This window comes from Limanda limanda, chromosome 2 (assembly GCF_963576545.1).
Source record: "Limanda limanda chromosome 2, fLimLim1.1, whole genome shotgun sequence".
In the NCBI taxonomy this organism is placed as follows: Eukaryota; Metazoa; Chordata; class Actinopteri; order Pleuronectiformes; family Pleuronectidae; genus Limanda; species Limanda limanda.
Window position 1 is genome coordinate 12,831,176 of NC_083637.1, and position 11,333 is coordinate 12,842,508.

An 11,333-nucleotide genomic window follows, 5' to 3' on the forward strand; every position below is an offset into this window, starting at 1 on the left:
CTGATCACACCCCACTACCACAAACTCCTCACACGTTCAGTGCAGATGTCAACAGTGCTCTTGCCAGTCAAAGCAGACAGTGGCTTCAACACGCTGTGACCTCAGCTACAGCAGCCGGGTACTCTGTCTTTTGTCAGATGGCACATTTGAAGGCCTCAAGCTGACGTCTGCTGAAAGTTATTTCTTTTCTTTTTTTCATGGTTTCCATGGTGCGCAGTTGTTGTGAGGGCTCGCTGCTTAATGAACTAACATGAAAAGGCACTGAGAGCACATGGATAGGAAATTCTATTTTACTCCTTGACATATGCAGCCGTATATTCACAGACCGGGGCATGCAGTTCCTATTAATACTTTGACACCAAATATGAAACGTGGGTACTAAGAGCACTGATACTGGCTCTCTGTCTGTGTGTGTGACCACTGGGCTTCAACCCTTGAATGGGCTCGATGTGCAGTTGTATAGTTAAAGGCTTAGCGTGGTGCATTAAGGTTGCGTGACTAAAAATAGTGTCTCTGTCAGTTCCCAGAGCAGCAGATCTGCTGCGAAGCCACAGATTGGTTGAACCACATTTATGCAAAGATACAGTATCGCCTCTGTTTTCTCCTCATGAGAACCGTAGATACTCTAAGTTATTGGCTCTTTTGCTCATCTTGAAAACGGTTTCAGAGGAATCCTTTGGCTTTTTTTTTTTTTCCAACACTGACACTGAGAAATGTGCGCTTGTATGTGGAATCAATGATGCCCTTAGGCTCAGTCGTGGGAGACACAAGCTCTTCATTTGACCCTTTGACTTGTTAACGCACGGCGCGGTTTCCAGGGATTTGGACACAGATGAGCCACATCGTTCGCCTTTTGGCATTTCTCGAGGGGGAAATGGATTCAGCATCCCCTCAATGCAACTACAGTCTGAATTGCATTTATTTCTTTGAAGAGTGGCTGACAATCTGTGTGACTAAAGCACTCACTGCGCAATACATCCCCCTCACCCAAGACCCTTTTTTCACAGCGAGATGGGATAATAGCCAAACGGCATCAGAGCTAACTAATGTGACTGCATAATAAACAGATGAGTCAGGGAGTGTTCATTTGCATATCATCCAAACCTTATCCGACTGTCTATACAGTGAATATCCTGTGATTGCCGTCTACAAGCGTCACATAGGCTGAAGAGTGCAGAGAGAATGCAGAGTCCAAATGGCTGCAGCTCGGTGTTGAAATGGTCGTACTTCTCCAGAGTAGCTGTAAAGTTGTCTAATAGTTGTTCGAAATACCAGCAGCACCCTCCTGTAGCACTTGTGTTGAATGTAATTACTGGGAACGTGTGCTAGAGGGAGCTAACTAATAAGGCATTTGTGAGGGAAAGAGGCTCTTTGAATACAGCTTAGCTATCATTTTACTTACAATGGAGAGCTACTTGGAATTAAAGCAGAGTAAGTGGATAATTATGCTAATGGCTCAATTTGGATTTAAGATATGGTGGCAGGCTTTATTTCAAACATGATCACTGCTGCTGCGTTACAGCTTCTCTCACACGGCTTCTCTGGGCATATGTGGGCTTGTATTTTCATATTATCTCACTGGAGATGTCAGATGTTTTGTCCTGAGGCCACAAACTAATACGTCTGTGCATGAGTCCATGTGTGTGTGTCTCTTCTCTGACCAACTTTTTTCTTATCTTTTACCTCCTGTACAATAAAACAAGAACTCTGGGCGAACTAGCTGCGGACTTCTGCTTCTTGTGACGTATGCATTCTCCCGTCTTTCTCCTTGAGCCCCATGGCTATGATCTGTTTAATGAGACAATTTTCATTATCTCATTGCTTGTTAACGCTGCTCACTAACCCTCCCAGGACAGTGTAAGAGTGTTTGTTCTCCCTGACATCAAAACAGCAAGTCTTCCTCTCTAATTGCTGTTTAGACTATTCGTCTTTCTGCAAAATACCCTGCAGGATGGAGCAGCTCCAGCTCACACCACCCTGCCTTTGCCCCCTAGAAGCTCACTGCCGAGCACCAAAGTTGCCTCAGCCAACATAGGTCTATGTATGTTATGTAAGGCTCCCTATAAATAGGTTCACCCGCGATCTTTTGTCTTTACCTGATTCGCTCTGAGCCCAACAGTTTTTATTTCTGGAGAGAGCTGTGGAAGCTAGTGCAATGTAGAGCTGGCCGTTTCCATAGTTACTTTTGTTAGCTGCAAGCTCTTAACATTCTTCATCTGTTTCCTCACATGTCTGCTGTAAGCTAGGCTATTTGTCTGTTTGCGTCGCATGTCCCTGTTAATGGCTGCATGTGCATCGATAAAGCAGCCGTGGAAACAATGCTCCCTGAATTTGAACATTCACATCTTTTCATGCACATTGTGGTGTCATTGGATGGAAGAAAGAGCAACAAATAGAAATCAGTGTGGGTGCAGATGAGTCAGAGACTAGAGTATGTAGACCTATTACCTTCTGCTGGTCAAAAGTACATGCAATTAGTCCCATGTTGCATGATAATGATTTTGTTTAGTGGAAGTTGTTGAGTTACAGTCTGAGGGGATTGTTATTGTATCTGGTGAAGCAAATACACCAGGTTTTTGCTTTTTTAACACATAAATTAATCAGACATTTTTTTTAAATCGGTTATGGTGCGATTTAAAGAAATAATGAAAACCCACTGCCCCGCTTCATGCATTTCTTTTGAAAATGTACCAGCAGTTAGGTAACAGCAGGTACAAGCAGCTGGAACGCGCCCAAGAATCGGACTGTCAGAGCGCTGCGAGCACAGATCCAACAGAGAAGAGGGCAAGGTGGGAGCCATGCGAAGTGCAGTGTGTGTGGAGGAGTCTGGGGGCATGGTTAGAGAATCACTGGGGCATTCCGCAATCACGATTGGAGAGCTGAATGTGATTCTTACCCATCCCTGTTGTAGAAGCAAAGAGTACAGGCGGCTGGGGACCAAAGTGGGCGAGTGAGAAAGTATTTTTGGATCGCATGGGAAACCTGCCACACCAACAGCAGCAGCAGCATCGGGGCCTGGTACCGGGCTTCCCTAACCCACTCCCACTCTCAGAGGAAGAGCAGGAGAGAGATGCTCCTTCAAAAGAAGAACCACGCTTCCGCTGCTTTTATTTTTCTTATTTGTGCTAGTCTTCCGTCAATTGCCCAGTGTTTGAATGATGATGTAGTATATATAACTATGCAGAGCCCAACACGACAGAGCGGGAGAGGGAAAGAGAGAGAAAGAGGGAGAGAAAATAACGAACTTGGCAGCTGAGGCGAGTATCTTGTATTTATAGAAAGTCGTGTTTCCGGCAGAGGTTTCTGCGGTTTTAGCACTCGCAATCCATTTTGCGGTGTCTTTAAAGGCCCCATTGTATCCAGGTTTAGATTTAAGATGTTCCCTCATCCAGCGCCTTGGGGGGAGATTTGACTGTGAGACCTGTCAGAGTGTGATTTGGGGGAGGTAGATGGATTTCACCAGCTCTTGTGCAACCCTAGCTTTCGTAGGATTGCTGCAACCAATCTGCTCTGCTTTGACCAACTTTATAAAAAGGCGTTCGTCGAAAGTACCAAGCAGAACTTGAAGCCGAATGTAAATGTGTGTGCTTTACGGTTTATCTGCATTTCATCGTCCCATGCATGCAGACAAAGCTGTAGCCTACCTTGTTTGTTTTATATTGCTCCTATAGGTTTGGTCCAGTGTTTCCTGCACAACCACAAGATCGGTGCAAAGTGACCGTCTTTTCTGCTTGGGAGTAAAAATAAAGATGTGACACCAGACGCAGCTAACATTTGGTCTGAAAAAAATCTAAAGACAGTAGAGTTGTAGCCTCCTGTACGCTCAATTTAGAATTTCCATTGGAAATCCATGGACAAGAAACTGGCTAGTGATTTTCAATAAACAGTGCCACTCATTCTGATTCTAACCAGAATTATAAATTCCCTTTCAGTACAGTGGGAACAATGATATCCTGAAGAAAAGCAAACGATAATGGATTTTGCAGAAAATATGGGGAATGGTTTGTCCTCACCTCTGGACTCCGGCTGAGACTTGAGTCATAGTCTCACACCCATGAAGATTTTAAAAAAACTCTAAACTCTGAAACTAGTTTGTACAGAATGCAGATTAGCTCTAATATGAGACATTGACGTGCGTTTAATTCTCGTCAATAGCTTGACTGTTGCACAGTTTTGCAAAAGTCAACTTTGTGCTGTCAGAATACCAGCCCCCTGTATTATTACAAGGCTAAAGAACCGTATTGAAAATCATAATAAGAAGATATAGAGCAAACGTTACTGTCCAACCTCTCCCTCATCTCTCACAGGGCAGTCACTCCTCACTGCCTCTTCAACTCTCGCCGGCTCCCACCTGCAAGCAACCTCCCACACCCTGTCCAGGAGTGAGGCCCAAAATAACACAGCCAGGGTTTACATATGCAATATTTAATTTATATATAAAGTATTTACCTTTCCACGTGGCACAAAGCTTTCACTTTACTTATGAAAGTAATATTAAATACTGCATGTAAAGCAGAAATGTTTGACAGTAAAGCTGCTGCTGGGTCTCTAGCTCTTTATATACAGTCTATAGCCTGTGGTTATTTTGATGATATAAGATCATAAGAAGATTTATGCAGACATTGTTGGTCCTCATGGCTTCCGTGATCCACTGACTTTTCCTGTATAGCGCCACCATCAGGATTTTGGAGGGATTGCCATGATGTTTTGCAACACATATTCAAACACTCCATAGAATAAATTATAATTAATTTACACTTCCTGTAGTGTCACCCTGGGGTTAAAACTGCAATACTTTGGTTTCTGCTCAAAACTAGTGACATATGTCTCAGCCCCTGCTTTACTCTCTGTTTAATGCTAATAACCATGTTAAGAAGATACACTTTATTTATCCCACACACATGCACAAACATGCATAGACAGACTCATGCAATGGGGAAATTAGTCCTCTGCATTTATCCCATCTGGTGTGATCTTTGGACAGACACACAGAGCAGTGGGCAGCCATGTACAGCGCCCGGGGAGCAGATGTTGGGGGAGTAAGGTGCCTTGCTCAGGGGCACTCCACAGGGTAGGGAGAATAGTCTTTTGATCTTTTGGATAGATCCAGGTTCGTCTTTATGTTGTTATTCTATCCAGGTAAGTTTTTGTTGAGTCGAACTGTGGAGTCGAACCAGCATCGAACCAGAGACCTTTTTCTGCCAGTAGTCCAAGTTTTTCTGCCACTAGTCCACATAGTTACATAGTACCTAGCTTATCCAAGATGGTGAACCTGGCAATAACATCTAACCTTCTCAACGAAAGCTGGATAGAATTGACATTGTGAGCATGTTAGCCTGCTGAAATAAGCATGTAGCACTTAAGCACAACATAGCATAGCTATAGACTCTAAGACTTGTTCAAAAATGCTTTAAGATGCGTGTGCAATAAAGTCACTGTGTGTAATTGGATGCATTTTAATAGCACTTTGTTATTATTAAGTAATTAACTGGAATAGATGGGTGGAAAGATAAGTAGATGTCTGGATTGATTCCTCTTAATCTAAATGAGATAGACACACCAAAGGTTGAGCCTATTAGGTCGGGATGTATTAAAGCTTGTTTTACTTTTGCTTTATCCACTTTCCATTCAGTGGAAGTGCCAGAACATCCTTTCATTACAGCAATGTTTCATCTCCTTCCCATAACCAGCACTTTGAACCTCTTTTGAAGTCAATGTCCTTGTTAAAACATGGAGGTAACTTTGTATTGCTCCACTTTCTGTCTCCACCAACCAAGAAACAAAAGCATTTAGTCGCACTTTTGCTCAAATGTGGGGGAAATAAAACAAAGGCTTTCATTTAACTTTCAAAGGTATGGAGTTACCCCTGCGCTATAATGCCAGTAAGTGCTAACATTACATAAATCCATTACTTAGTCCCTGTGCTGTGGCATTTTATGGAGGAGAGAGGTTAGCCACACTGCAGTTATCACAACAGCATCCCATGATCTGAACTCTGTGTGATCAGATTGGTTTTAATAGACTCTGCATTACTTGGAGGCAGAACCTCAAAGCTAAACATCTCCGGGTCTGGAATTAGAGTGCACATCTGAGGTGAAAACGATTTGTTCCGGAGAATGTCACTGCTGCAACCAAAGAGCTTATATGCTATTATCATACACTAACATAAAAAGATGACAGGGAAGCGACTCAGAGATCCTTTGATTCTTTGTCCACCGCTCAGCATTGACGGAGATAACATCAAATTTGAGTAGTCTGGTATAACCAGGCTGTTTATTATCTGATAGGCACTTTGCATTTGTGCTGCAGCAGACAGAGCACATTTGGTTCCACATAGACAAAAGGCTGTCTTACCTTCAGTTAATGCCGTCTAGAACAAAGCATACATGGATATTATTCATATGTCCTGATATGTGAGTTATAAGGTAAGTGGAAAAAAAAGTTGAACAGGAAATCCTATCACATCAATACTGACAGCATTTGACCAATAACCACAACTCCTGTTAACTCAAATATCAGGACATGTGAATAATATCCATATATGCTTGTCCATGTAATTTTACTGGTGTACAGTCATGTGCACTGGTAACCCCTTGTCACAGGTTTCATCGCTATGGTTAAAAGTCAATCTGACCAGTTTAAGATCGTTTTAACCAAATTAAACTGTACTGAATTAAAATTTGAAGAATTGAAAAATAAATCAAAATTTTCAAGTCTTAACACTTAAATGAATGCAAAATGAAGTATTGGCAACAAAATGTACTTTCAATTATCAAAAATAGTCAGCTTATCTAAAAAATAAATTAATGTTGTTATTATTTGTAATAGTGACTGTTGCTCTCCAATTTATATAGCTCAATAAAAGGCACAATTGATTTCCTCATAAATGAAGTGTATACAATTACAGTAGTAAAATAATTACAGAAAGAATAGTCAAGTAAGGTCCAAGAAGCATATATTTTAATTAAGTACAGGCTTTACATAAATGTACGTTGTTACTTTGTATTATTGAGAATCACTACTAGTTCATATCACTGATAAAATATTGATCTGGGACTAACAAGGGCTTGCAGGGTTTGCATAACTCAAGTTAACCAATAAATGTGATACTTGTCTATTACTTGTGCAGTATAATGTCATATATTTGAAACTACATGACCCCTTCTCACGTTTGCAAAAGGATCTTTGTGATTATCTTGACCACTGCTTGTGTAAAAAGAAATGCGGCCCAGGATTGCGGTAAAATCATGCCAAGCCCAAGATTCCCATTAACATGAACATGGAACCACAGGAACTATTCAGTGCAATGTAACAAGTAAAAAAGTTTTTTTTCTGTTGCCGGTTCATGTGTGATTACACAGCTCAATGCTGCACCGTCGCTATCCGTGGTCCTGAACCTCCAACCGGGGCCAGAGGTCTGCTGCAGACGGCAACGTCCTATGAAAGAGTATTGACTTTTCTGTAATAGGAAGTGTAACCACGGAGTGCACCCAGCAACAGATGCGAAACTGGGAAAAAATGCTTTGGGGTTGAAATGTCATGTGAACAGTTGGGTTCAACCACTGAACACCTCAGGGGTGTTATCGACTCCCTTCAATGCTTTTAAAGGCCAGGGGTTCGTTTAGACGGGGCTCTGCAGTTATTCATCCTGATGGTGTGAGTGACCACAATATCCAGCAGCCGCATGAGACCAAGGGACTTTGTGAAATTGAATTTCCTGGAAGAGGTGTTTCGGTTTAACTGCTGAAAACATCTTGGGTTTTTGTGCGATCTGGCCAAACCTGAGGCGAGTAGGGACAGAAATGTCAGGACACAAATCAGTTTATCTGGACTCCAGGTTGTGTTTATCTTATAGTTTAGTGAACCACTGCTAACTTGCAGAGATTGACCTCTTATCTGATAGATTCCTGCAGATTTGCATTAAATCTTTTGATTAATCTTCCTTTATCATGTTGCTTTTTATTCTTCACTTCAATATATCACAGACACAGATTAACAATGTGAGGTGTCAGATCTACATACAACCATTTGTCCTGTTACAGCTGGTCGGGCAAAAACATAAACCAGTAAATACATCTTTAACAGTTTTTTTGTAAAAAGATAGGATATGACTATTATAGCCTGAATCTTCTATAATTACTTTTTAGTTCAGGGATATATACATGCATCTTACATTATGTTCTTTGTGTATGCTTCCTTGTGTTTAGCAGCCTAAATAATGTTTTGCTTTTGAATATCTGTCCTTTTATTACTTTGTATCTTGCTAAGACTTTTATGTCTTACATTATATGTCCTATTTTTTATACACAAACCTTTATATATGTATGGCATTATTCCTACTTAGCCTAAAGTTTTTATTTGATTGGTGGAACACCTGAACTCCCTGTTTTGTGAAACTCTAACCAGTAAATCTGTGCCATTATTTGGATATTTGCTCTTAAATGTTAAATTAGGTTCCTCTTTTACATCATGAAGTATAACCCACATACAATAATAAGGTATGAAGAAATCCGAGTATCTTTTAGTTGACAATGAACCAAAAAAAAATGAAATTTCCTATTACCCAATTTTGATTTTAATAATTGTGAGAGCATATCCTACATCTGTCACGTACATCGTTACATAGGCTTAATAAAACTTCTTTTCAACCAAACAGGAATAAACCTGCTGAGAATGATCAAGTCCCTCAAACAGTCACATGGCATAAAGACCTTCACCGGAAATAATTCCTCTTTACAGGGACATTTTGAGAGATAGGAGGCAGGAGGGTGTTACAAGGATATGCCTTCATAGTTGTACTTTAATATCATTTTTAATTGAAATGATAAATCGTCAAGGTGCCGAATTAAAAAACCCACCATTAAACAGTGTTTAGCACTAACCGCTCGTCGCCACTTGTTGAAACGTCAGACTCCATCTCCCCAGTATGGAGCACGGGGAGGGCTGGAGGGGAGGAGACGAGGGGGGGTGGGGGGACTCCGTCACATCCTCTGTCCTTATATGGGCATGAAGTTTACACGCAGCGGGGAATCCTCTCACTGGAGCTGATGAATGGGGAGGAGGGCCGAGGGAGCTGCCAAAGTGTATATAAGGCGAGAGAGGGGAAGTCGCTGATGTGAAATCCACAGCAAGCAAATACCGACCGAGGAGCAGAGACGAGAAGGAATATACCTGTTTTTTTTTTACACCTTTTGCCTCAGACCACTTTGGATCATTTGTTGAAAACCATCAAAGGGGGGGTTGAAAGACCAGCAATCATCTGCATAATCTCTTTTACATTTCCCCCCCCTCCTTTTAAAGAAAAAAAGCCTTTTTCCCTGGGAGAGACGGACTTCTCTAAGTGGCATCACTATGTTGAACAATATGGATTTGAATGCGAAAGATTCCTTTTATCCTCAGTTTGAGAATTGCAACAGTTCTTCGCTAGGAATGGAAAACAGCGTGCGCAAAGAGAACCAGGAGGTGTACGTCGATGCAGAGCGGGGGGTACCTGCCCAGTTTGGCCACGGTGAGTTCGCATCTTTTGCACGGTCGATGAAAATGTGCATGCATGAGAATTTGAAAACGTGTTAAATGTGAGCACAGCAGGGATTAGATAACACGCACTTGTGTACATGAAGGCACCGTAAAGGAATTCCTGTGCCAAAATACGCACGAATGTTTATGTAACCCAGATTTTCATCCATCGCTTAATCTGCACTGATTCCCAAATACATAAAACACTCGCGGTGACAAAGTTTTTTTTCTCATTCTGATCCATACAGAAGGAACCCCTGCGACCCTCAAAACCGAAGCTTCCAACTCGGAATTTGCTTTTAACCCCTGCGAGTGCCCAAAAGACACCTACACCCTTTCCTCGCTCGCTTACTCCGGCAGCTTCTATGTGGAGGCATCTCAGGGAGCGCCGTGCAGCACCGAAACACTCCTCAACATGATCACCGAGATCGTGGGCATCTCCACGCTGCCAATCTCAGAAGTGCAACAGAGCGGCAGCGGTCGCGGAACTTATCCGTCGCCTGCGCCGATGGACAGCAGCGGGGGCAATTTTGGAGACCCCGGCGTCAAGAGGCAAACCTACAGCGGCTCCGGAGCCTCTCCTCCCGTGTACTCTCCGGACCAGACGTGCCACAGGTACTCCGATGACCAGGCCGGCAGCCAGGCCCAAGACCCGTCCACTTCCCAGCTCACCTTCGGCTCCCCAAGAGCTCCACACCACAAGAACGCTGAGCCCAAGTCCGAGGCCGCGTCTTTCCCCGTGGTGGTGAAGAATGAGTTCGAGAGCAGCTGCTACGAGTGGGGAGCATTTAACAAGAGCGACTGTCTGGAGACGAGTTTCCAGACAGAGACCTTCCCCATGTCCAGCGACTTCCCCCCCGACCAGCAGATGGATGTTAAGGAACTTTTGGACACGTTCCCCCCGATTTGTCCCAACCCAGAGATGGAGTTTAAAGTGGAGGCGGGCATCAAGCAGGAGCCGTGTTTCTCTGACACCTGTTCCCAGAGCTACTCCAGCCCCCTGTACAACAATTACCTCCCTCCCCCCCCGCCGATGGGCCTCTCCTCCAACCTGAAACCCTTCCCCGAGCCCCCTCAGCCATCTAATCAGTGTGACTCCTTGTACACATCGCCAGCTTTACCCAGCACCATAGACTCCATCCTGTATTCTTCCTTGCTGCCAGATTCCTTCGCCCAAAGTTACACCCCTCGTGTGACCAAGTCCCCCCGGGCCAGAAAGAGCCCGGCCACCCCCCACGGGCCAGCCAAAGAGAAGCCCTTCACCTGCCCCATGGAGAGCTGCGACCGGCGCTTCTCCCGCTCGGACGAGCTCAACCGGCACATCCGCATCCACACGGGCCACAAACCCTTCCAGTGCCGCATCTGTTTGCGCAGCTTCAGCCGGAGCGACCACCTCACCACCCACACCAGGACTCACACCGGGGAGAAGCCCTTCTCCTGCGACGTGTGCGGCAAACGCTTCGCCCGCAGCGACGAGAGGAAGCGGCACGGACGCGTTCACCTGAAGCAGAAGGAGAAAATGGAACTAAAGCCTCAGGTGACCACCGCCGCCGCCGCCTGGCCGTTCACTCTCCCCGAGGGGATCTGAAGACAAGGCCACGTTCTCCCCCTCTCACTCGCACATGCAACATTAGGATTCTTTCCGTCTTGGAAGAGGAGCCAGCTGACCGCAACTTGCCGTCTGAGTTGGTCTGACATGGCGAGTCCGGAGGTTTTGCGCATATTCGCTGTTTTTGAGGAGCAGAGAGGGAGTGAAGAAGTTGTGCTTCGCCTTTTTTTGCCTGCTGCGGATGTGGCTGACTCCAGGCAAAGGTGCA

The 11,333-nt window shown here is 44.0% G+C and overlaps 1 protein-coding gene across 1 annotated transcript; it reads left to right on the plus strand.

Moving 5' to 3' along the window:
* The first annotated feature begins 9,351 nt into the window (after positions 1–9,351).
* LOC132997725 (early growth response protein 3) lies at positions 9,352–11,104 on the plus strand. Its single transcript, XM_061067468.1, has 2 exons — positions 9,352–9,508; positions 9,765–11,104. Exons 1-2 carry the CDS (start codon positions 9,352–9,354, stop codon positions 11,102–11,104), a joined length of 1,497 nt encoding a protein of 498 aa, XP_060923451.1.
* Positions 11,105–11,333: the final 229 nt, after the last annotated feature.

What these genes read in the sequence shown, in the direction of transcription:
- LOC132997725 (XM_061067468.1), top strand. Translation starts at nt 9,352, where the DNA reads ATGTTGAACAATATGGATTTGAATGCGAAAGATTCCTTTTATCCTCAG. An exon ending in ACCTGCCCAGTTTGGCCACG is followed by an intron (nt 9,509 to 9,764) that starts GTGAGTTCGCAT and finishes TGATCCATACAG; the next exon opens with AAGGAACCCCTGCGACCCTC.